Source organism: Phoenix dactylifera, chromosome 6 (assembly GCF_009389715.1).
Source record: "Phoenix dactylifera cultivar Barhee BC4 chromosome 6, palm_55x_up_171113_PBpolish2nd_filt_p, whole genome shotgun sequence".
Classification (NCBI taxonomy): domain Eukaryota; kingdom Viridiplantae; phylum Streptophyta; class Magnoliopsida; order Arecales; family Arecaceae; genus Phoenix; species Phoenix dactylifera.
In genome coordinates this window covers 16,532,207-16,558,233 of record NC_052397.1, presented here as the reverse complement: position 1 = coordinate 16,558,233, position 26,027 = coordinate 16,532,207, and the positions used below count along the sequence as shown (strand labels likewise).

General features: G+C 40.6%; 2 protein-coding genes across 2 annotated transcripts; both read left to right on the top strand.

Moving 5' to 3' along the window:
• Positions 1-3,901: 3,901 nt before the first annotated feature.
• Positions 3,902-5,189, top strand: LOC103707590 (F-box protein At5g03970-like). The gene has a single exon (XM_008792128.4). It carries the CDS (start codon positions 3,977-3,979, stop codon positions 4,982-4,984), a length of 1,008 nt encoding a protein of 335 aa, XP_008790350.1. The 5' UTR covers positions 3,902-3,976; the 3' UTR covers positions 4,985-5,189.
• Positions 5,190-13,205: 8,016 nt separating this feature from the next.
• LOC103707591 (SWI/SNF complex subunit SWI3D) lies at positions 13,206-24,628 on the top strand. The gene is made up of 8 exons (XM_008792129.4): positions 13,206-13,732; positions 14,101-14,630; positions 19,343-20,092; positions 20,182-20,348; positions 20,443-21,035; positions 23,469-23,668; positions 23,841-24,251; positions 24,341-24,628. The coding sequence occupies exons 1-7, from the start codon at positions 13,294-13,296 to the stop codon at positions 24,105-24,107; spliced, it is 2,946 nt and encodes a 981-aa protein (XP_008790351.1). The 5' UTR covers positions 13,206-13,293; the 3' UTR covers positions 24,108-24,251; positions 24,341-24,628.
• The last annotated feature ends 1,399 nt before the right edge of the window (positions 24,629-26,027 follow it).

Genomic DNA, 26,027 nt, shown 5'->3' with positions numbered 1-26,027 from the left:
TATATTCCTTTTAATAAAATGGATATTGATGATACATGTATATGTTATTTTGAATGAGTTTTTATAATATTTATTCCATCTGGCATTATTTATCTTATTATCTTTGTCATTAATTTATTTTATTTATATTGGTGTGGTTGTTGGAGATCCTTATTTGATTGGAAAGCTCATATCCATCAGTTGCACATCTTTTTTAGAGTCACAACATGCACACTTTCGGATGGATTGAGCATGGAGTTCAAGCATTGGAGCTATTAGTTAGTTAATTAGTCTTTTTTTTGATACTAATGAATATTTGAAAACTTTGTAATTGAACAAGTTGGTTATTTGATCATGGTGGATCTATTTAGTTGAATTATTTGGCTTCGATACTTTGGCACCTTTGATGGAGATTAAGCCTGGGTTTTGCAGATCGTTTGAAAAGAGGGAGTAGTAGATGTAAGCAAATCATCTCTCCTCCGTTATTGGAGATATTCCTGAAGTCACGGATGAATTCTACTGTGTTTTGGTTTCACACAAGAGATTCCAACATGAGTCGGCTTACTCATTTATATAAAGATAGAATTGGCTGCTCTTTCGTATGTGAGAGATAAGATGAATTTTACCATATGATTATTCAATCTTTCCTGCAACTTAATAACCTACTACAGAAAGCTGGCTTTCGCACATCTGCTGAAAAAATTATATCCTACACCATATGCACCAATGTGGGCATACAGCAAGCATGCCGCCTAGTTTCTTTAGGCCAATCATTGAGACCAATGCACGGTAAATGGAGCCCACATGAAGGAGACGAGATGATTGGCATAGTGCACAGCTATATGGTCTAGAATATAATTTCTATATTTGCTGATTTGTCACTTTTCTAGAGGGATTGATAGAGTAGATTAACCTACCCTCAAAATATGATAGTAAATAGCATTACAAACTTGATTATTCAAAAAAGAATAAAAGAAATCACAACATCTTACTTTTGATATACCAGTACATGATAAATCGCAAGTTTTTGCTCCTGATATGATGGAAAATGCTCGGAACCGCCTTATCGTTTCCCAGCCGTGGCAATCACGAAGCACCGATTTATTTGGCGGACCCATGAGACGACCATCTCGGTGCATCCTCGAAGAATCAAGAGAAACTCTAGCGGCCAGCCTTGAGTAGATGATCCCGAGCATCACAAAGACTATCTAGGCCCTTGTAGAGGCTAACTCGGGCAAACTCGTTATGGGTCTAACTAGGCCCAAAATCTCAATTTGAGAAACCTACTAGCATTGATCTATATGACCATGAATTTTACAGCAATAAGACAAGCAAGGTGTATTAGAGTAGTGTAGAGGGACCCAGTTAATTAATGTGTGTTGGCTCGTGCTAGATGGGTTTACTGGAATATTTTACTAATATTTTTAAAATCGGCCAAGATCGGCCGTTCGACCGGTTTAACTAAGAATCGATCGCCAGTTCAGTTTGGTTCGAAGAATATCTTATGCGAGACGCACGCTAGGGGCTGCTAGCATATTGCTTGAGGATGACTCTTCTATGGTGATTGATTGGATCCGAAAAGTGGATAGGTATGAGGATGGTCATCCGCTGATACGAAATACACAGATTGGTGCGGAAGTTCATCTCCTTCCAGATACCTCACATGTATTGGAAGACGAATAATGCAGCAAACCGGGTCGCCTCCTATATATGTAGCTCGGAACTCCGAGGAGGCTATTTGGATGAGCTTGGTATACATTCCACACCCTTTGTATTGTTTACTGATCTGGCAGCTTGTACTCACGTTAGATTTGTTTGAAATGCAATGCTGTCTGACCAAAAAAATAAAAAATAGAGAGATATTTTAAAATTGGTCAAAGCTTGGTCAAAACTAGAGAGAACAGGACGAACCAGTTAAACTGGCTGGTCTAGTACAGTTCTTATAGGGCAAACCCCATGCTCTGCCCGTCTCCATGCCCTCCATGTCTATCACTGCCTCGTCCTCTTTGCCTGGCTCCACTTTGAGCACTATGAGGATTTTGAGCTTGACCCCTCCCCTCCCCTCTGCCTCTACTCTACTCTGCACTATCCTCTCTTTCGACCCCCTCTCCCCTTATTCCCCTTGCCCCTGCAGCCGGCCCTCTTCCAACTCCCTCCCACTGCTACTATCAAGCCCTTGACCACCTACGAGGAGGAAAGCAATGTCTGGTCCTATATTGGCGACGAGGAGCTAGCCTCTCTTGACGTAGCTCTACGACGACTTCGTGGAGGTCCAGCTGGAACATATCAACTTCATATGAGATTTTCATGGACACCATGCAAGTGATTAAAATATAAAATACTATAAATCAAAATAGGAAAGATCGAAGAGCACCTTGAGAGCCATGGCAACCCTTGATGATTGCTGCAGCAATATCCTGCAGAAGAAAAAATTACAAGAGCGGGGTAGATCTTCCTCTCCTTCTCCTCTTTGATGCTTGTCTCCTCAACGGAATAGGTACTCCTTGGAATGTAAAGACGTTGATATCCTAGATTTTCTCTATAGAGTGGAGTGAGGACCTAACCTAGTTAGTAGTACTAATAGATTCATCTCACCACACCATATGACTAAAAAAATAGGGTCCAAAATAACGATATGGTCACAAAATAATTATGGGCACCTTAAACATTCATTCAGAAGATAATTTAACCCGCATTATGTTATAAAAAAATCGAATTAAAACCAGTCCATAATCAATAGAAACCTATCTTATAAGAAATTTCAATACTTCACCCACAGCAGCATCTCCACCGAAGACACAAAGGCTCTGAACGTCTAGAGCGGCATCGCCTGCCTTGACGACCTCCCTCAACACCGTCCTTGAGTCTCTCTCCTTCTCCCACAAGTTTTGCATCACTAAATGGATCGGCCGGTCAATTCAGAAATCGGATAGCTTGCCGATTCGTTGTCCGATATTTAAAATCATTGTGTTTTAAATGTAAACGATGCATGAGGTGATGCTGCACCATTTTAATGTGCACCAGTGCATGAATGGCAGAAGAGCCACATCCAGTGGGATCTGCCGTTGTAGGGTGGGCTTGTTTCCTTCTGATGCGAGTTGAAGCTGGGGGACGGCATCTCATGAAGTCCCCAAATAGGCTACGTGGTGTGGAATCGGCTATGAATGAATCTCTGGCTCCTGAGATGGACCAATTGAAAGGGTGCCCAAGTCTACTGCACCATAATTAGCAAAATTGTCGTTGTACATAGTTATCGACATGCAATCTAAGCATCGTTATTACAAAGATTTGTCGAATTAAATGGAGCAAATTTGGATAGATCAGGGCATGTAAGGGCGGGAGAGGATAAAACAACAAAGATCTTCAATCCACCAACAAAAAATACTTCAAACTACAGAGCCTAGAGGCATGCACCTTTCTATCCGCATTGAATCCAAAATCCAAGGAAGTGGAGGTTTGAATTGCTTCTATATTTGTATTTCGGAGCAGCTTATAAGGTATAACCTTTTTTCATGTTGCTAAAGGCTTGCCCTCGCAAAGAATCTAAGATTCAGAATCCTGGATATTTTTTGAAAAAAAAAAAAAACTTTGCTTACCCTTACCTAAAAATATCCAAAAAGCGAAGAATAAAATAGAATCAAGTTTTCAACGTTCCCTGGTTTCTACATGTTGCTTTCTGACCATAGCTAACTTCGACATTCGTGTTTCCAGGATGAATGGTGATGCAAGCGCAGCTGTGCACTGGACACGCATCTCAAAACATTTCAACGAAGTTTCGTGTGTCGGCTTCTTCTCCCCATATCCCAGCCGTCCGATCAACCCCATCCACTGTGCTCTGATGAATGAGGGCGCCCTCCTCGGTCCTCGTCCTCGTACCGAAAACTACCCTATAAAAAGCCCCCGAAAGGAAAATAACTCCCCCTCCAACATTAATTCCACCCCTCTTTCTTCTTGCTTCTTACAAAGGATTTCAAGAGCCGCAGCGATCGAGCGCGCCATGGAGTTCGAGGACGGCGACTGGGTGATCACCGACGGCGCCGATGTCGACGACCCCGCCATCGACGGCGAGTGGGTGGTCGACAATGGCGACGAGGGGGCCGTCGCCGGCGTCTTCTTTCACGCCGTCTCCACTGCCGCCCGACGCCCCGCCTACGCTCCATTCGGCCACTGCCCCCGCGATCTCCCCGATCCGGCCCTCTCCTTCCTACCCCCCGCTGTCTCCGTCGGCTCCTCCTCCCACGGCCTCGTCCTCTGCCGCGGCGCCTGGTCCTCCTACTACATCTGCAACCCCGCCACCGCGCGCTGGACCCCAATTCCCCGCCCTCCCCGCCCCCACCCCTTTCTCTCTTCTCCTGCCCTCGTCCTCGTCTCCCGGCCCGATTCCCCTTCCCTCTTCCACCTCGTCTGCCTCCTCGAGTCAGGCACCGGCGGCGCCACCGCCTACCGTTTCGACACCTTCTCCTCCGCGACTGGCGAATGGCGGTCCGACCCGGCGCCTTTCCCCGCCGACCCGATCGTCCCCGGCTCCGGCGTCTCGGCCGCCGGCATGGCCTGCTGGAGGACGGCCTCGACGGCGGTACTCGCCTACGATCCGGCCGCCGGCGCTGCCCGGATCGTCCCGGCGCCCCCCGGGTGCGGCGACGACTGGCAGCTCGGGGAGGCCGGCGGCGGGCGGCTATGCTGCGCGCGCGTGACGGAGTCCGCCGTGGAGATCCACGCCCTGGGGCCATCGGACCGGTGGACCCTTCTTGGGCTGTTCGCTGTGGCGGCGGGTGCGGACGGCGGGGACAAGTGGGAGGGCGGGGAGCCGATTGTGTGCCGCGAGGCGCCGCGGCCGCTGAGATTCCAGAGCGCGAATCTCGAGGTGGTGCTGTGGGTGGACGGGCGGTTGGTGGCGGTAGACCTGGGGAGCCGGTGGGTAAGGGAGCTCCGGTTCGACGGGCCGGCGCCGAGGCCGGACGAGGAGGAGTACGTGGCGCATGTCCTGGAGCCCGTCTCATGCTGACTGACGTCATTTACGTCTCCCTCCCTCCGTTTCATTCCCGGTTCCTCCCTCCTACTCTTTTCCCATCTCCCTTTTCAGGTCTTGCAGCGTAGTTTTGAGTTTACTGTCATTAGTCTGATCGTTAAATGAACTACTTCTGAAGACCCTTGGCAGTAATTGATGTGAATTCTTGTGCATAATAATAATAACAAGAGATTTGAGCTTACTGTCATTTTATTGCTAATTTTGCAGTTAATTTCATGTGATAGCGAGATATATGTCATGTGTGTCTTGGTTAGCGTCCCAATTTTAATAGTAATACCGACTTTATTTCTTCTTCAAATTTTAAGTAATCGATTTCTTGACCCGCATCTAATCGACATTTATGGAATTTTGGTTTCGATTTCAAAAACAAGAAAATGGACTTCTAACAATAAGCACTTTTTATCATTGAATAAAAGCAAATCCCTGTATCCTTATAATAAGTACGAAATTATCAGATTATAAGAATAAAAGTCTTACTCCTGTATAATTTGATCTGACCTAATTTTAGATCTTGATTGCTTGATTACTATATTCCCAAACTTAACACAAGTGTATTGGCTTTCTGGAATAAGCTTTCTTTTTTTATATTAAATATTAAAATACATGTGTCTGAATAAGAAACTAATTTTGGATTACTGTCTTCACTGTTATTTTGATGCCTCATTTTGAATCAGCTGAGGTTTTGGAATAGTCAATAGAACAAATAAATTATCATTGAAGAAAACTAAATCCTGGTGTTCGTATGTTAGAACTTAGAATTTAGATAGGGTTGGGATATTCCAAATTATCATTACCGTACGAGATGAAATTTTGCTACTTGTGCATAATTTGCTCTGACATATTTTGCTACACAGTTGTGTAGTCATAATACAAAATTCAATATGAAATAAGTTTTCTTTAGTGAGAATGGTACAATCTTCTCTTTAATATAACAAATTCAAACTCTCCATCGGCTATGGTTTGGATCTGACCCATATCAAGACATAAAATTATTGACAAGACCTATAGGATATCTTGATGATTAAAAACTTGTTTGGAAAATGGAGCAGGATTAGACTGAATTTTCTATAGAAAATAAGCCTACTGATCTTCTCTGCCGATATTCTTCCAAAGGCCCGTCAAAATCTTAGTCTAAAGTTCCTACAGAAAATAAGCCTACTGATCTTCTCTGCCGATATTCTTCCAAAGGCCCGTCAAAATTTAGTCTAAAGTTCCTACAGCAAATGAGCCTACTGATCTTCTCTGCCCATATTCTTCCAAAGGCCCATCTTAATCTTTGTCTAAATGCTATCTGTAGACCTCTATGATTGCATGAAAAAAAAAAACGCTCATGAGATTTGGGTTGAGGAGGGTATTTGTCTATATAGGCTCTATCTAACTAGATTGCCCACTCCATAAATCCAAGAGAAAAATCTAGCCCAATCTTATTTGATTTCCCAAACAAACCAGAGTTTCAATATCACATTCAATATGAAATAAGTTGTGTAATAACTAATAAATACAACATGATGCAGAAAATGCGTCTAGACTGAGATTTACCAACTTGAGAATGGTTACTCCTTAAGCACAAGCATACGGTTTTCACCAATCACTTAATGAGTATCATATTAAGCACCACCAATTAAAATAAAATTTAATTTGACAATCAGCAAGTTCCAATAGTTCTAACGGAGTTCAATAAAACAAAAGAAAATTGGTCCGATAATCCACCCTTAATTTTCATTCGCCTGTCAAGTTTAGAATTCTCAAATATCAGGCTGAAATCCTATAAAATCTTCAATTACATACATCTCGAAAGCTATTAAGTTTTGGGTTCAGTCTCAGAGTTCCCATTCCCTAGCTAGCACATTCACTATTGGAAACCTTGCATTTCCTTTTGCTTATGCTCGCTGTTCATGTCACAGAAACATTATGTAGTATATTACACAGTGTATTTTGCAATGTCGAACATGAAATAATCCCTAAGAGGAAATCAAGGCAATAGAATTTGTCAAGAATCTTCTTTCTGAAATAAAGGGAGGAAGGCTCATTTGAAGTTAATTACCCAAGTTCAAATACTTGAGGTTGCTGTAGAAGTCCTGATTGAATTGTTAGCCACCTGTGTCAGCATTGTCCAACCTCCATCGCAGCTGGCCAACTGGCATGCAATTTAGGATCAATTTGCCACTAGACCGGAATCTAGCATAGGAACTGGCTCTCATAAAGCTGCTGCAGGAAGCTGTGGCAATGATCTTATTGTGCATTGGGCTACAAAGTTTGAACTTTGAAAATAAATAGCACTAAGCATGGAGTAAACTGGATAAGAAAAAAAAAACGACACCAGGATAGCACCAAACAAGAGGGATCATTGGTTTCTCACCCCCCAGCTCTTTTACTATTGCTGGAAAATTTGTAAGCAAACATTGTAAAAGGACTACTGAAAACTAATTCAACAAAACCGCTCGAGCTGGAAGCTCATTGTTACTGAAACTACATTCTACAGAGGGCACAAGATGAGATGAAACCTATAAAGATTTTGAAAGAAGAGGGGGGGCGTGGAAGCATTTACAGATGGTTATTCAGACAAATGTATGTACAATATTTGCCCTCTAAGCTCCTAATCCTCAACAGTTTTAAGGCAATTTATCTAAGTATTTTTTTAGGAGGCTACCACTCTTTCACAGCCATGCTGCTTTTTTTTTTTTTTTTTTTTGGTAAGAACGGCTACTCATTCATATAAGTCTAATTTGAGTACACCCATCTAAGTCACGAGAAAGTAAAGACAACAAAGCAAAAGGAACATCTAATCCGAAAGTCCAAAAAAAATCCCCGGAGTGCCGAGCGACATAGAAGGCGACCCAGTATGCAGCCCTGTTCGCCTCCCTAAACACATGAACAGCCTGAAAACCGCCCATTGACTGAGCCATCCTGCGTGTTTCTCGGATAAGGGGGTGACCATCGCCATGCCTGTCCACCCCCGGATCCAGTCGATTACCACCGCTGAGTCCCCCTCAAGGTGCACCTGCTCCACACAAAGCACCTGCCTGGCATAGGATAACTCCTCCCAGGCAGCTCGCAGCTCTGCCCCAACAACAGTGAACCCAGGTGTCCGGCGCCCACCTGCAACAAGCATCCTACCATAGTGGTCTCTGATCACAAAGCTAATCTCTCCAGTCACGCCATCCGCTGACCTGCTTCCGTCAAAATTTACTTTGAGATAGCTAAGGGATGGGGGTACCCAAGAAACAAGGGCAAAAACGGGGCGCTGAAACAGCGTGAGTACCCCAGGTGTCCTTGGCTATCACAGAAGAAATCACAACGATAGCCGCAATAACCTCCCCGCGTGATGCGCCGCTCTGTCTACCACCATCCACGGAGGCGACCGCCTCCCCTCGAAAATTCCATCATTCCTATCCAGACATATATGGTGGACAGGTACGCCCTGAAGATCCTATCTTCAACAGATCTAGGACTCCTTATGGAATCTCTCAAAAGCTGCATCAGGTCCTATGCTGAGCCCACCGAGTCTGGTAGTGGGGCCGATGACCTCTGCCATATCTCATAGGCCCTGAGGCACTGCAGAAGAACATGCTCGATGGTCTCCTCAGTATCACCACATGCCTCACAATACTGAGGGACTTGCATACCGCGCCGGACCAGTAAACTTCTGGTCGGAAGGTATCCTCAAGCCATCTTTCAAATGAAAAGTGTCACTCGGGGATGAATCCGTAGCTTCCATATCCAACCACCCGCATGCTGCTGCTTTGCTATGGTTCTATATTCTACAAGTAATTCACAACATGAGTCTCCTGCTTTCCTGAAAAGCCACATAGATCAAAACCAACCCTATAATTGCACTCGATGCGGCAATAGAGATTGCTCGAGGGGGCGTAGTTGCATCGCTAATCTTATATTTTAGATCATATTTTCGTCCTACACGTGATAGATGTTTTGGCTTCTTATAATGCTACGACCACTATATACATGGGCAGGGACAAAATTTATTAGCCAGCTTCATAATTTCGGAATGAGAAAAATTCAAATTTTCAACCACGATGTCTCACCGATCACATGAAATAATTAAAGTCCGCAGAAATCCGAAACAGAAACCAAATTTTCAAAACCTCGAGATAGAAGAACCTATTGAAATAATGTGACGTATGATAGCAATAAACTAAACCCTAGAAAAAGGTAGAGATCGTCCAGAAGAAACCTCGGCAACACGTACGGTCTCCAAAACCTAGGATGAAAAAGAAGGGGAAGCACAGTAGAACCGCGACGAGAGAAATCGAAGAGGGAGTTAGGGTACACAAAACTACTGGCGTGGAGGAATAGGGGAAGGCCGGATCCGAGACTGGGGTAAGAGGGGCGGAACCTTTGGCGATCGGAGGCGGAGGCGGAGGCGGCGGCGGATACGTGTCCACGGCGAGGAGCGGCGGAAAGCGGCATTGGTCCTATCGGCCATCGTCGAGGGCAGGGGTAGTAGCGGAGCTTGGAGGCGGAGGAAAACCATACCCTTTTACTCGCTCTTCCTGTTCTGTGACAGCTCTCGGGGAAGAGAAGGAAGGTGGAAATGGGACGGTTAAAAAGAGCGCGATGATATTATCGTGGAGATACTTAAAAACTGCTGATTTATAAATCCGTCCTTTGCGGGGTCTCAAGCATGAACCAAAAACCAAATATACCGCATGCATTTAGACGACTTCTTTTTTTTTGGGTTTGCAGAAAGAAAAACTAAAAAAAAAAAAAATTATAGCATTTGGTTGATCAAAAAAAATATCACATGGTAAAGTGGGCTTAAAAATAAATTTGAAAAAAAAACTCTAATTTCTAATGGTTGGAAAAATAGCTTTTTTATGTTCTTCATAATTTTTTTTAATGAAAAATTGAATCTTATTCACAAAGAAATGCTATTTTTTTTATTTCTTTTACAACCAAATAAAAAGTATTTTTTATTTATTTATTGACCATACTTTTTTTTTTCCACGAACCAAACGAATGCTTAATAGATAGAGTTGGATAGTAATTTGAAGTCTTTTGCATACGAAAATGTTGTTACAATCTAGAACATTGCTGGAGAACCATATTGATTACATTTGAGCTCCAATAAGTAACCTAAGTTGGAACTTGCAGAACTAATTACGCTTTTTGTTTGTGAATAAATTAGAATGCAATCAAGTGGAAAAATTTCTGCTCTTTTTAAACTTGTTTCTTGTATTTTGAGTATTCTTAGACTAATTACGTTCTTTATTTGTGAATAATAAGCATCCTATTTTTTCTTTTCTTGTGTGTGTGTGTGTGTGTGTGTGTTGCACGTGCTTGAGAAGAGCATTAGATTAGAATACTATAAATTTGTTTGAATCTCATTGAATGAAGAAGAAGAAAAAAAAGGGAATAAAAAAAGTGTATATCTCACGAAGACAAGAAAGAAAACTTTGGAGTGAATCGTTGTTCATGTTCTTGCTCTCAAGGGTTCCTTGGATTAAAGAACAATCAGAAGAATGAAAAGTTCTATCTACTCATAGCACAAGACTTGTGTCTTCTCAAACCAATGGAAGATGCTCTTCGTTATTCTATTTTCCTAACTCTCTCTCTCTCTCTCTCTCTCTCTCTCTCTGATCCAAAAAGTGGAGACGAGTTTTAATTACGTTGAGCAATTTTGGGTGGTTTTCCGCCCGCTAAAAAATGTTCCTCCCTTGTTTAAAATCAGATTGAGTTGGGTCGGGTCAACCCATCATGGGTGTCCAACCTCGACCAAATTCCAGCATGGTTGACAGCGCTCTTCAACTATGTGATTATATGTAATAGATAGCACTTGGTTGTAATCATCTTTCGCATGGCGAGTTAACTTGTTTCTCATTATAATATGGCATTAAGTGCTTCATTGCAAAATCCAATTGTCTGCCAGTAAACATGTTCATAAGTCCTAATTATATACTATACAATATAGATATAAGGAAAAAATTGTCATAGGCCATCATTATTTATCTGACATCTCAAAAGGAATAAACATGTTCAAAAAATTAAAGATTGTTAATCAATTCATGTGAAACAAATGCATTTGTTATATAAGAAAATGCTTTGTATGCTAAAAAAAATATGCTTATGTTTGAGGAGCAATTGGTATATTAGTTAGTCATTTTGTACATTATACATCATTCATCTGCAACCAAGTTATCCCTCATCTTCTAAATTCGCAATATAACTAGCTTACGTAACTGTGAGGATCCGTGCGGGCGTGTGTTTAGTCCCACATCGGTTATTCGCTGGATAGATCTTGGGTATTTATATAGGATCAAGGAACCCAAATAATAACTTCCGGCTAGCCATTTTGGGTGAGGTCTTGGGTTGTTACAAATGGTATCAGAGCGGACCTGGCCCATAACCTATGTGGACTAGGGGACACTGTAGCACGGATCCATTGGGGCTGACCACGGGCTGATCGTGGTGTTTGTGATTAGATTTGAATGGATATGAACCCTTAGCCTGACGAGGACGTCAGGGCTTGAACGGGGGGAGTATGTGAGGACCCAGCGGGCGTGTGTTTAGTCCCACATCGGTTATTTGCTGGGTAGATCTTGGGTACTTATACAGGATCAAGGAACCCAAATAATACCTTCCGGCTAGCCATTTTGGGTGAGGTCCTGGGTTGTTACAGTAACATTATTCGGTCCTCTTATAAATATTTTAATGCGTGTATAAGAACAATAGGGCCTCTCTCATGACACAATGTGTAGATTACTTTCATGTAGAGTTTAGAAGATTGTATAATCAAGTAAGAAAAATAATGGAAGGGTTTGCATACTTGTCTAATCTTGAACAAGGAGTGGTTGTCAGGATTGCATGCCTAATCAATAATATGACAAGCTTGAGCTAAGCCACTAACTTAGGTCCATTTTGAATTTGTTCATGATGTGCAACATATTAAGAGAGCAAGTGGTAATTGAGGTGCCTCATAGCAACAATAGAAGGGCACTTGAAGATGGAATGGAGAAAGTGAGGGCAGGTGAGCAATTGCAACAGGGCAAAATAAGGAAGTGGGTTTCAGTTATTCAAAGTTGTGTCATCGATGAAAATAGACTCATAATATGGTGCCTAAATAACATTCTCTCCCCCTCTCTAGAAATTCACCAAAATTTCAAAAAAAAGAGAAAATAGTTTCCTATCATGTTATGAAGAAACCATATCATTCCCAATTTTAGAAGTGGGATTTTTAAATTTAAAATAACCTATCTAGAGCTTTTCAAATAGATATAACTGTAAAAAGAATATAGGTTAAAAAAGAAAAATTTACCGTTTCTTAACTAATCAGAATTATTCATAATTGAAATTAATTAAAAATCCTCTCCACCTTATTTCTTGTTCAAGGAGTCAGATTTTGAAATTTAAAACTACGTGCCTATTAAGGACTTCTCAAATAGATATAAGCGAAAAAATAAATATTAATCAAGAAAAAAAGAAACGGTTGTTTTTAACTAAAATCAATTAAAATTCTCTGGGCTTTGATATTGTCTCAAAGGATAATAGCAATAAAAAGAGGGTAAAGATTCTTGATCAAATCGTTGCGCATAGAATTAAATCAAATCAAGCTCTCTTTGTTTCTCTTTATCTATTAAAAAAATTACTCATTATTCTTTTTATATTTTTGTTTGCTCATTAGACCAATCTATCCATAAAAATGAAAAAGCTTAGTGCTCGATGAGAGCAGACTCTTTAAATGTATAATTCTTGATTTATTCCACGCTTTTATTAGTTTTCTTTGAATATTTTAAATTTCAGATTTTTGAGAATTGGAATTTGCGGATAAATTTAAATGTTGAACTTTTAGTTTTTGCTTGGTCTCTTGATTTTTTTTTTTTTATTTTTGTTGGAGGACGACCATTTGCTATTATTCAATCATTAAGATTTAATTCAAAATTTACCTATTTATATTTTATTTTTAATATTTTATGTATTTATTTTTTTAACCTTCTTGGGCATTCCGTTTTTTTTTTATTGTTTTATGTTTAAAAATTTCCTCTTCTCCTTTTTTTTTTCCATTTTTTTTCTTATTCCACCAATTTTCATACTCCGTCCAGCGCACGATATCCCCCATGGCCATCATCGAATAAATAAGTAATTAAATAAATTAATTTCCGGGGGAAAAAAAAAGAACACCCAGAGTAGACACGAGAAGATTTTTTTAAAAAAAATAAATAAAAGGGGACTGGGGTGGTGGTTTGGGCGTGACGGCGGCCGCTCTCCCCACAGACGACATCGCGAGCGAGCAAAGGAGAGCAAAGAGAAGAAGCAGCCTCGAAGAGGCGATGGAAGGTAAAGGCCGCGACGTCCCGCCGGCTCCGGCGAATTCCGAGGCCGCGCCAGCGGTGGCGGTGGCGGAAACCCTAGTCGAAGGGCCTCGAAGGAGAGCCGGCGCTGCCAAGAGGAAGGCCTCCACCACGTCCTCCTCCTCCGCCGGTCCTTCGAAGCGCCACGCCAAGGAGCGGAACCCTCTCCATCACCTTCCCCCCGTCCACAACGGCCCCTGCACCCGAGCCCGCCAGTCCCCCAACAAGGTCGTCGCTGCCGTCCAGAGGACTACGGAGACATCGCGGCTGGCGGATTCCGGGGGAAAGGGCGGGTCCGCCGCGGCAGATCCAGCCGAGGCGGAGGTGGAGGAGCTGGTCGAGGAGCCCCTCGTGGATGTGGACTTCGATTTGGTTCGATCCCGTGGCGCCAATGTGCATGCCGTCCCTACTCCTGCTGGTGAGCTTCTAAACCAGTATAGGATCTTTCAGATCTATTTAGAAACCCGAGCAGGAGTCTTTGTTTCGGCTGCCTTCGTTCCATTCTGAAGGGTTTCTGGCCAGTTTGCTAATACTGGGGTTTTGGCCTTTTTGGGAGTGCAGTGCTCCTGCTTCTGTTTTCATTGCGAGAATCTTGTATCTCTTATGGTTATTTTGGAGCATCCAAGAATTCATCTAGTTTATTTAACACCATTCTTCTTATAGCTTTATGTTATGCTTGGTGGGAAGCCAATTCTCACTGGTGAATTCTTTCTATTTTTAACAATAAAAATTTGGATTTTTGACACACTTGCGGGAAATTCATATGTTATCTGTTTCCAATTATAGGATGGTTTTCATGGAAGAGGATCCATCCAATCGAGAATCAGATGCTGGCTTCATTTTTCAACGGGAAGTCTGAGAATCGGACACCTGAGATATACATGGAGATAAGGAATTCCATCATGAAGAAGTTTCACGCTGACCCACAGACACAAGTGGAACTTAAGGATTTTTCTGACTTATCTGCTGGAGATATGGATGCGAGGCAAGAAGTAATGGAGTTCTTGGATCACTGGGGTTTGATTAATTTCCATCCTTTCCCACCATCCAAACCTGATGTGGCCAACTCTGATGCTGATAGTGGAGCTAAAACACCATCCTTGGTTGATAAACTGTATCAATTCGAGACAGTTAATTCATTCCCTCGCTATGTTCCCAAGAAAGCAGAGCTGTCTGTACCCGCTGCAACACCTTGTTTGCTTCCTGAATCTGCCCTAGCTGATGATTTGATTAGGCCTGTCGGACCTTCAGTTGAGTACCATTGCAACTCTTGTGCAGCTGATTGCTCCCGCAAGCGCTACCATTGCCAGAAACAGGTTGGTTGGTTCCTTAATGCTGATAGCTGTTCTGACTTCTTAGCATTTAAGTTACAATACAACATTGAAGTTTGGGCTTCGTTTTAAGACCATGACATTATGTGAAACATAGTGCATATAGAATTACTTGTACCATATTCTCTGTAGATTCTCATGGATGATACAATTGTTTTCATGACATGCTGAAGTTTGTATGAGATAATTTTATTAGAAATTAAAAATTGCCATTTGTCGTGCATTGTGAATTTGAATTCGGAGTGTCATAGGTTGATTGATTACTCTCAACTGAGGATACTAATACTAGTAATGGAAGTCAAGTAAACCTGCACGTTAGATGTTCTCATGCTAAACTGGAAGCACAATACAGGTTTACTTACCAGCTTATTGCCCTTCACTAATCACATGTGACCATGTATTGTTTTCTGATGTTGTCTCTAGTTTATGGAGACATAAACAAAGATAACATGGGTGTAACTTATTATCGGTACTCTATGGAGTATTTCAGATGTGTTGCCTTCCGTACAGGTTTCAATGTTTTACAATGGCCTTTACATGTAGTCAAACTTTTGAAACAATGGGAACTATAAGTGATAAATGTTCACTCTTGGCCATTTGGAGATGTGGATAAATGTTCATATCTTGAAAAATCACCACCATAAAACAAATAATATATAAAGTTTTAATTTCGACCTTTATTAATCAACTCCATGGTTTGTATGTAAGTAGCAATTCTCTCCATGTGTCTTTAGTTTTGGATATTGTATGTTCCCTTCTAATTTACGTTCTGCTGCAAAACCTTTGAACACATCCATCACCTTGTTGATACCACTAGTTTGGCAGGGACCACATAGAGATGGTGAGTGGAGTGGTTTTTTTTAGTTTTCAGGAATTGTTCTTCTTCTTTAGCTTTTATGAAGTAATATTTTGCATCAGGGTTTAGTGAAGCCTTGCAGAATCTTAGCAAGGCCTATATCCTTTTAGAAGCAACAATGAAGCCTAATGTGGGCCTTGAGAGGAAGGTCCCTTAGAATACTTTTGATGTTTGGGCCAGAGCTTCCTTTTCATCAAGTTCCCTTACTAGAATCTTTGGATCTGCCTTTTATGGATTATTATGTTAATCAAATCTGGCAGCTTGCTTTTGAAAACTTTGTTATGTTGGATCTAGACTGGCTTCTTTTGTCAAGTTTCTACGAAGTGTATGATCTTCATGATTCGCACCCTTACAAAAGATTTTCAAACAACCCACACCTTGTACAATTGGCACGAAGGACTGCTACTATGTGGTGGGGCCCTTGTTGATATGAATTGTGGATATGTTGGAGCCTATATTGGCTTTGCAATTGGGGGCTTCTATCCCCCTTCCTTATGTCCCTTTTTATCTTGTCCCCAGCTACTATCTCTACTCTATTCATAGAGCTTATGTATTGGATTTTTGAGGTGAAGTGATATTCCTGTATAGCATGTTCAAGCAGGCATTATAATCCTTTGGGTTTCTAATAATTGTGATTGAGTAATTCATAGATCACCAATTGTTTTGCCCCTTCCCCTTCATCAAAATCCTAGTCTGCCAGTGCTTAAGAGAATAGAGAGGGAGAGATCAGTTGCACTTTGCTTGGCATTCTTGTTCAATTTACATGGTTAGCTTCACACAACAAGGATAGTTATCTCTTCTTTGAAATAGCAAGCAAGTTTGGATTATGGGCAAATGAGATGATAAGAGTCATTTGACAGACAAAGTATGTTCTATGTCCTGCAAGGGTTTTGAGATGATGACACATATAAATGGTATTCATACCCTTGCATGACTGATTATCCCTTCTTTATGGGATCATACTTATGTTTTGAGTAACTTGAAGGTCTTCACTTATCCTCTAAGCCAACTTATGAGGGCTAGAGCTAGTTTGTTAAAGGGGAGGGGGATAAACTCTTTTATCTCCAACAATATAGGCAATAGAGATCAACAAATAAGTAGTTCTTTTCATAAAGAATCTGCATTTAAGATATTAGGCCAGAATTAGAGCTTCCATATGATGGTTGTACCAAATTGTTTGAAGGGTAAGAATTACATGTCATTCATAAGTTTTGAATTCCCAAAATTGTAAAGCAATAATTTCTCGACCTTTGCAAGGAATTTGATTTTATCTATCAGCTTGAGGGAATCCTTATTTTGCAAGTAACTCCTACGGACGTGTGAATAGGGCAGGATGGCGATCTTGTGTGATGAGATGCTGACTGAGGTGACTAGGGCATGCCTTGGTTAAAGAAGGTTCTTTGAGTTGTACTTTATACCCTTTTTTTTTGTGTGTGTGTGGGCTGCCCTGGGGGGGGGGGGGGGAGTTATTATCCAAATCATGCTCTTGCATTTAATCATTCTAGCCAGGTTGCTCCTTCCGCCAAAATTTGTTTAAAGATGTAAGTGACAAAACTCAAAAGGTAAGGAGACAACATGTAGGTTGCTTGCTATATTGCACCTAAAAGAAGGTCATAAAAGGGTTATTCTAGCTTCTAGGGCCTGTTGTTTGTTCCCTTGTGTCCTTCCCTCAAAGCAAGTCATAGAAGTGTTATTCTAACTTCTATCGGGCCTATTGTTTGTTCCCTTGGTCCTTTCTACCTATTGGAAAGCAATCAAGTTGATCTGCATGGGCAAGCTTCACTTATTTTAGGAGAATAAACTCGATCGCATGCAGAGTATTAATAATTGTTTAACTGTCCTGGCAAGATTATAAGCAATCTACTGTTAGTGCATGGTTTGCTTGAAATTCCTCTACATGGTCCCTTTTTTTCCCTTCCCTCTACCAAGATTTCACTTCTTAACTATATTGTACTGTATCAACCCCATATTGACCTGCAGGAATATAGTGGTATCTTCCAGTTTGGCACGTTATGAGCAGATACAGGGCATGTATCACCTCTCGTACCTGTAAGACTGGTTGCGCCATTCTTCGCTCCTTGTTTCCCTATAGGTGAACAACCAAAAATAAGGGATGACAAACAAAAGTTCATATGAAGAGACCAAAGAGTTTTTCTCTCTCTCTCTCTCTCTCTTTGTGTGTGTGTGAGAGAGAGTCTGCATTTGGTGAACTTGTCATTATTTAATCAATGTTTCTAGTGATGTCATAAATAAAGAGTGCAATTATCAACTTATGTAAATCCCCAATTTTGTCTTATCTCGAAAGGTTTAAAAGTAGAGATTGTAGGAAAAAAAGATAACCAAGAATAAACTCTTAGATTCCAACAACCAAGATTAAACTCTTAGATTCCAACTATTTCTGTTTTCCTCTCTCCCAAGCTCCATTTGCTGATCGAGCTTTAGAAAAGAAAGAGGCATGATTGTTGTGTCTGTGGAGTTTCTTTATTGCCTTCACTGCCATGTCTTTTTTTATCATTGCTGATGCTTCCTTAACATGCTGTGGTGCTGCCAATGACTTACTGTTCTAATTTTATAGCAGTTAAACTGTTGATTCAGATTTTGTGCTTACTGCTAATGCTTTAGATTTCAAAAGTAAAGGAAATGAGAAGGTGGGTAGAAGGGGACCGTAAAAGCCACATTTTCCAATTGCTTACTGTTAATCTACTTGGGAGATTTTTTGTGTTGTTATGCTCTGGCTGCAGGTAGGAGTCTCTTTCTAAATAATGCCAAATTCTGTCACTATTGATACAACTGATTTACCTGGGCTCCTTGCAAAGCAACATTTTCCAATTCGCATCCATGTCCATGGTGTTCCTTGAGTCATTTTACTTTTACAACGTCTAATTCACCAGGCGAAGTGTTTATATTGCTGTAGTTCTAAAACGTGGATCTGAACTTAGTCAAATGAATGATCTTGATGAGGCTAATAATTCCAAATATCTAGAACTAAATTAAGTATGAGGGTCTCTTCAGATTCGGCAATCAGGGACACTAAAAGTGAGAAACTCGGTCAGTTCGCATGCCTTAGGTGCTAGAAATTGCGCCACATGGGTTAAGTATATCATGTTGGGAGCTTAAGTTGACTAAAGAGGATAAAGGTTGAGTTAATGCCTAGCTTAACGGGGGACGACACGGGTGGCGGGGGTGTGGGGGTGCAATGTTGTTAAAAAAGAGGCTAGGAGGTTGCAAGGCCTTGGCCTTTCTTTGACGTCTTGCAATCATGGTAAGACTCTTTAATGCTGCGAAAGACAAGTCATATAGTTTGGCAATTTTTATAGTGGGTTTGGCAGAAGAGAGTAATATCCATTTGCAGGGTGATGCTGCTCTCATCAAAATCTGAGTTCTGCTATTAGATTCCAAGATCAATTTTAGTAATGGGTTTTTGTATATATTTCATGATGACTGCTTGAATGATCAGCTTGTGAGGTTGGCTGAAATACTGCATTGCTGAACAAGGTATAATTGTTTGGAAATGTGACATGATTTGCTTTGCAAGCTTTTACTTCCTTTGCACTGTTCAAAACATTTTAGATATTGTAAAATGAAATAATAATTATAAAATGAAAATGTGACATGATTTGCTTTGCAAGCTTTTACTTCCTTTGCATTGTTCAAAACATTTTAGATATTGTAAAATGAAATATAACACTCCTTTTTCAGGGCATAGATTTTTCAAATGAAAGAGTGTTAATATTAGCCTGGTATTAAAAAGATAATGCAATAGTTGGGATTTCTTTTGACAGGACTTGCTCATTAATAGCTCTACTCTAGAGCTGTGCTGATTATCATTTTGTTTCCACAGGCAGATTTTGATTTATGCGCTGATTGCTACAATGATGGGAAATTTGGTTCAGGCATGGCACCAGGTGATTTCATTCTTATGGATTCTGTGGAGGTTGCTGGTGCTAGTGGTGGGAGTTGGACAGATCAGGAAACCCTGCTTCTTCTAGAAGCCTTAGAACTTTTCGGGGAAAACTGGAATGAGATTGCTGAACATGTTGCCACAAAAACCAAAGCTCAATGCATCTTGCACTTTCTTCAAATGCCCATCGAGGATTCCTTTTTGGAAGGCGAAGACGATGCTAGAAACAATATCCAGGAGAATAGGGACCACACTTCAGCAGATAAAGAATTGGCTGCTGTAAATGTTCCTGAACCAATGGAAGATGAAAATGCTGAAGCAAAAGACTCAGCTGCTGTAAATGTTCCTGGCACGGCAGAAGCTGAAAATACAGGTGCAAAAAAAGAATCAACTGCTGCACATGTTTCCAGAACAACAGAAGCTGAGAATGCTGTAGTTAAAGAGGAATCGGCTGCCATAGATGATCTTGAAACAAAGGAAGTTGAAAATGCAGGTGATGCCGATCAAGCTATAACTTCTGCAACAAATGCTACGGAGAAAAAAAGTACTGTTGACGTTGAGATTTCTTATGAAACTGGTGTCAGCATTGCTCTCGATGCACTGAAGACAGCATTTCATGCTGTTGGTTACTTTCCTGAAGAAGGAGGATTAGGCTCATTTGCAGAAGCAGGAAACCCAGTCATGGCACTGGTAAGTGTGCATAGGTGACTTGGAAAATAATTTGGCATCTTTTTTTTCTCTGTGTGGATGCTAAACATGGTTCAACGTTCGCTTTGCAGGCGGCATTCTTAGTAGGTCTGGTGGAACATGATGTTGCTACGACCTCATGCCGCAGTTCCTTGAAAGCCATGTCAGAGGAGTCTCCTGGCATCCAGCTTGCCACAAGGCATTGTTTTATTCTTGAAGATCCACCAAATGATAGAAAGGATTCACCAGCTTGTGCAAGGTTTGTGAACTAGCCATATGCAATAGTATCCTAGTGTAATACTGTGATAGACAGCTTGCAGTGCTTGTCTTGATAAATAAAATGTAAAATGCAGTGTTGTTGCTGACATGGTTCACGAGGAGTCTCATAAAGATGTGAGCCAGACACCCAATTTGGAAGGTGCTGATAAATCGAATGATTGCACTGACAAGAATGAGGAGAATGCTGTTTCTCTGGAGAATGAAAAGAACTTGTCCATTGCATCACAAGATTGCTCGCAGAAACAACCTGATGCAAAGGAATCGTGTGATGTAGTTTTCCCATCAGAGAAAGCCCCTAGCACTATTAAGGATTCTGCTGATCGAGCTTCGTCAGGGGAGCCGATTATGTCTAGTGCTCCAAAGGATGCAAGTGATTCTGTTTTGCCTGTAGTCTCTTCACCAAATAATACAAAAGAACCAGGAGATTTAGCTTCACCAGGAGAGAAGTCACCAAGTGCAGAGAAGAAAATAGATGATTTAAAGTCTTCAGAGGACAAACCTAGTATTATGAAGGAGACAGGTGACGTAGCCTCACCAGACAAGGTCGAACAACAGTCAGATACACTGAAGGCTTCAGATATGAAGGCTATTTCAGCTGGTCTGGAAGAACAGGAGCCGCAGCAAACAACTGGAAATGGTTCAGCAGTCGAAATTGTGGAGAAAACAGGTACGAAATTGAAGTTCTCTGCTAGATTTCATATAGTTGCCCCTTTTTGTTCCTATATTGAAGACTCTCCAATGATATCTCTTCCTGAAATCTACGAGGGCATCATGGTAGAAAGACACATATCTAAAAATTTAAGTAGCAATTATAGAAATAAAATATCTAAAGTCTAAACAACTCATTAACTCAAATAAACCTTAATCCCCAACTTGGGATTGGCTAGAAATACTTATCTGCAATAATATCCGCATTCAATAGACTGATTCCTTTGTATTGACGTTTCTGATAGTTTTTGTATAACATTTCTTAGTTACGATATTTTCCAAGTTTTTGACTGAAAGTTTTTCAATCCCACCTCCTTGATTCCCACTGCCATACAATCTCAGAACTTAATGCTGAGAATTATTGATGTGCTCTTTAGAGTCCCATGCGTAAACCTTGGAAGTCTATTTAATCTGGGTGTCATGCATGGCCAATCATGAAGCTTAAAAGTGCTCTTTCATATGGAAATTTATAAATTCTATCCATTCATCTTATGTGGTCCACCAAGATCCCTCTCATTTGTGGGAGATCTTGACCATCGATCTTCATTTATGAAATAGTTATTGTGTTATTATCAAAAGGAAGTAGTCCTATACCTAAGCATCTTCTATTATCTGAGATAGAAATCCTCCAGACCAACAAATCAACTCTCATTGTCTAACCCTGTACCTTAGCTCACATGGCTGTTCTCTACAGTTTGTTTTCTTTCTTTTCCCCCCTTCCAGAAACATGGTGGAAATGCCACCACTTGGATTTGATCCAAGACCTGTTCCAGCAATATTGGGATGCCAACCAGCTGATTTTTATCCCATTTGCCAGGTGGAAACTGCACCATCTGGCACTCGTGGCATACAAACTCTCCTCGTAGCTTTTCTGCTCTCTATAACTAGGTGATTCTGTATTCTTGCTTTCCTAGTTTCTTCTGTTATTATTGATTGGGACCTTTGAATATTTCATTGGAATCTGGCCTGGCTACAGTTATGAGATATGCAGGGTCTACCGATAGAAATGTGATACTTGAATGTGTTATCTTTCAGTTGGCTCAGTAACATGCAGATAAGTAGTAAAATATGCTTACTACTTCTTCTTCTTCATCTGCATGAATGTTATAGGCTTGCTATAACTTGCTTATTTCTCTTTAAATGATTCAGTCTGCCATTTTTCTGTAGTGCTTCAGCTTATATGCTGTATCCCTTGTCTTGATATTGGGGACTGTTGTTTTGTCTGACATTTCCGAAGGCTCGTAATGCACAACCTTACATAGCATAATGACTATGATGAAATAACCAAATTATGGGACAATTGCAGTTGCTTCTGCAATCATAACCAACTTTCTTCCTCCGTCCCAGGTCATTGGTACAAACATACCAATGACTTTACCAACCAAGCCAGTTGGCGCCCTCCATAAAATGACTTATGTATTGTCTTTTTTTAAAAATTTTACACCATCTCTTCCTTTTTTTTGCTTTCAAAAATTTGTTTGCTAGTTTTATATTAGTAGAGAATGGGAGGAAGCCTGGTCGGGATCAGGTGATGGCAGTATTCAAACCCTGGTCATTGGTATCAATGTTCCAGTAAGTTTACCAACTAAGCCAATTGGCACCCACCATAAAATGGTGTATTATTTTTTCTTTTTGATTTGCCGGTTCCTCTTTTTCCTATTTTTGGCTTTTGAAATTTTTTTGCTAGTTTTATATAGGTAGAAGCATTTTCCTTTATACCTATAACCTCTTTAGCTAATTAATGTAATTTTCAGGTTATTTTCATATCAGATATCTAGGAAATGACAATCTACTAATTTGCCTGGCTGAGGTCAGGTGATGGCATGATTTGGAACCAAGTTGTTGGTATCAATATCCCAGTGAGTTTACCAACCGAGCGAGTTGTCACCCTCTATAAAATGACTAATATATTGTTTTTCCTTTTACATTATCTCTTTTTCCTTTTATTCTTTGAAAGACTTTTTTGCTAGTTTTTTATAAGTAGAGGCTTTTCCATTTATACTTTTAAAGTTTTTAGCTTCTTAACGTAAAATTTAAGTTATTTTCACATTAGATATCTTGGGAATGACCAATCTATTATTTGCTTATAGCACAGCTCTGTTTACCTGCAGTTCACTTGACGGCCTAATCTTCTATCAACACTAACAACCAATTTCAAGCATCTTGCATATTTTCATGAGCCACCCTAGCTTTAGGCTTGTGAAATTCCCTCATTGACCTAGCCTTCTCTAGTCATTAATCACTTTAAGGCATCAATTATACCTCCGCATTGCATCACATCGTGATTTCTGATTGCAATTTGCAAATGATTTAATGAGTTATGGGGAAATTTAGCATCCAATTCTAGCTTGACATCTCTTGAAATTTGATTTTGTTTCCTTGCATCTTGTAGATGAGAGTAATAAAAAAGAATCTCCAAGCAATGATGAGAAGAATTGTGACTCAACTGCAGCAAATGATGATCATAACATAGACAGGTTAAAACGTGCTGCCGTTACAGCACTTTCAGCTGCAGCTGTGAAAGCTAGGCTTCTTGCCAAGCAGGAGGAAGACCATATTCGGCAGCTCGTCTCCCTGGTTATTGAGAAGCAGGTATTGTATGGGATCATGGAGGTGGAGATTCATACATTTTCAGGGAGGTTTATTTTTTTGGGGGTTTCAATGGATGATAGACAAGATAGTGTGAGATTTGATCATGAAGCTCATTTTGTGACAAATTGCTAGAGTGATGTCACTGCTAAGTTTGGAATTGCATTTTCTGCAGTTGCAAAAGTTGGAGGCTAAATTGACGCTATTTGCTGACATTGAAAGTGTCATCATGAGGGTGAGGGAACAAACAGACAGAGCAAGACAGAGACTTCTCCATGAGCGTTCTCAAATAATTGCAGCTCGACTGGGCCTGCCGACATCCTCGTTCAGAGCAAATCCACCTTCCCTACCAACAAGCAGACTTGCAATGGGCTATGGTACTGCTGGTCCAAGGCCCCTTAACATGGCTGCTCAAAAACCACCACCTATGAGAAGGCCGTGAGGTTTGGCCAATCAAGATGTTCCTTTCATGATACCATGCATCGAGTCATTTTTTAAGCACATCAGAAGCATCGGGATGTGTTATTGCTCTTGGTATTCCGCTTTTGCAAATGTACCATACTGCTCCCTGCAGTAATTTTACATTGTAAGTAATCCTCTCTCCCCCTTTTAGCATGATCAAATGTTCGAACAGCTAATCTTTTGGTTTAAAGCTGACAATTTTATGATCATCAGAATTTTCAGGTTTTGGCATCATCAATGTATGATGGGCTAATTGGTGTTGAGGTGGTATTCTTCTGCATTTGTGAGCTTAACATATCCTGTACTCTTTGGGGGAAGCCTACTTTATTTTGTCGAGGTGTTCCTTGTGTCCTAAGATCCTTGTATACAGCACATTTTCATCGGATTCTTAGTGCATTCACCTGAAGATCTGAATGTTCTCGTATGTGCTGTTATTATCTGACTTTCACCATGTAAGCATTTATTTTTAATAGTGGAAAATCGTTGAAGGACTATGTGCAAGCGAGCGTTGGAAAGTGACGAATGCTTAAAGACCATGTCCAGAGCCTGCCTAACTGCCTTTCCATATGTTTTGTCCGTGCAATTTGGGTTGTCAGATACCTGGCCGAGCAGAGAATTTTGCTTTCATCAGGGCCACATGCTTTAAGGCCGAAGGAATACAGTCTTGTCAGCTTCGTCGTGCATCATTAAATGAAGCAATTAACTGAAAAATCTTTGTTCTGTTTGCTGCCAACATGCTTGAAAGATCCTCTTCATAGATCGAGCTCAATATCTGCTGTTCTAAGACGCAAAAGGGGACTTCTGGAACAGTTGATTCATGAGCATATGCCCTTGTTTTAGACTTCTATTAAACTTACCCTTAAAACCGCCCGGAAAGGATTCTAGGAGTTTAGTAAATAAGGTGGTAGAACAATTTCCTCCTCGTCTTATCAGCCAGCTCTTGAGGAATGGGTTTGCCGTCCATGAGCAGGTTGCTCTCAGTCTCAGGCTTTGCTCATCATGGGAGGAAACCGCCAACTGCTTCCTGTGATATATCTGGGATGCTCTCCATGGAATGGCTGTGCTCTTACCAAGGTGTGGAAAATCTGAGAAAGCTATTACTAGCGAGTCAATTCAGGATGATGAGCAAGTTTGTTTCTATAAGCATGGTAGAGCTGTTGTTGAAATTCTATTAGTAGATCTTGGTTTGTGACCCACAATTATCAGGATCATATACAGTAATTCAATAAATATATTTGTTAATTTAGTTCATATACTATGTGTCGGACTACCTTCCTTCTGGAAGGATTGAGATTTCAATCGTGCTAATCTAAAATCAATGACGGAGAATCCATGCCATTGTTTATGATCTGCATCACAGTATTGAGAAACGAAATATCAAGTCTTTTAGAGGTTATTTACTTGTGTATCAAGAGGTCCAAACCTATTAAATTTTGGTAGGTACGTGCTCTATGAGTTGTAGATCATGATCAACAGTCAAGAACTTGAATTTATATGGCCAATAGTATAGTTTGATACAGTAATACTATTACAATATTAGGAGGTTACCAAAATATACAATTTTTAGTTTCTTGATATCTTTTATAATGTAGAATATGATTAACTGCGTGGATTCCCAATTTAGAATGCCCATCATCTATTTTGATCTGGCAGGATTGATCCAATCGAACTTTATCTATCTTTTCTTGGGGTGGTTGGTTTTGTTTCTTTTTTTTTTTTTAGATATTCAATTTCAATTCCTATTGTTTTCCCATTTGAATCACTGCAAGATGGACCATATTAGTTAGATGATGCGAAGGTAATCTATAGTATTCCGAAAATTCTGTCCAAGGTTCCTGGCTGAAATTTAAATTCTGCCTTCATTAGGGCCAATAGCTGCTTAGCTTTGATGTGTATCATT

Coding starts and splice junctions, on each gene's coding strand:
- LOC103707590 (XM_008792128.4), top strand. CDS start 3,977: ATGGAGTTCGAGGACGGCGACTGGGTGATCACCGACGGCGCCGATGTC.
- LOC103707591 (XM_008792129.4), top strand. CDS start 13,294: ATGGAAGGTAAAGGCCGCGACGTCCCGCCGGCTCCGGCGAATTCCGAG. Junction 13,733..14,100: donor TGCCGTCCCTACTCCTGCTG/GTGAGCTTCTAA, acceptor TTCCAATTATAG/GATGGTTTTCATGGAAGAGG. Junction 23,669..23,840: donor CCCTGGTTATTGAGAAGCAG/GTATTGTATGGG, acceptor CATTTTCTGCAG/TTGCAAAAGTTGGAGGCTAA.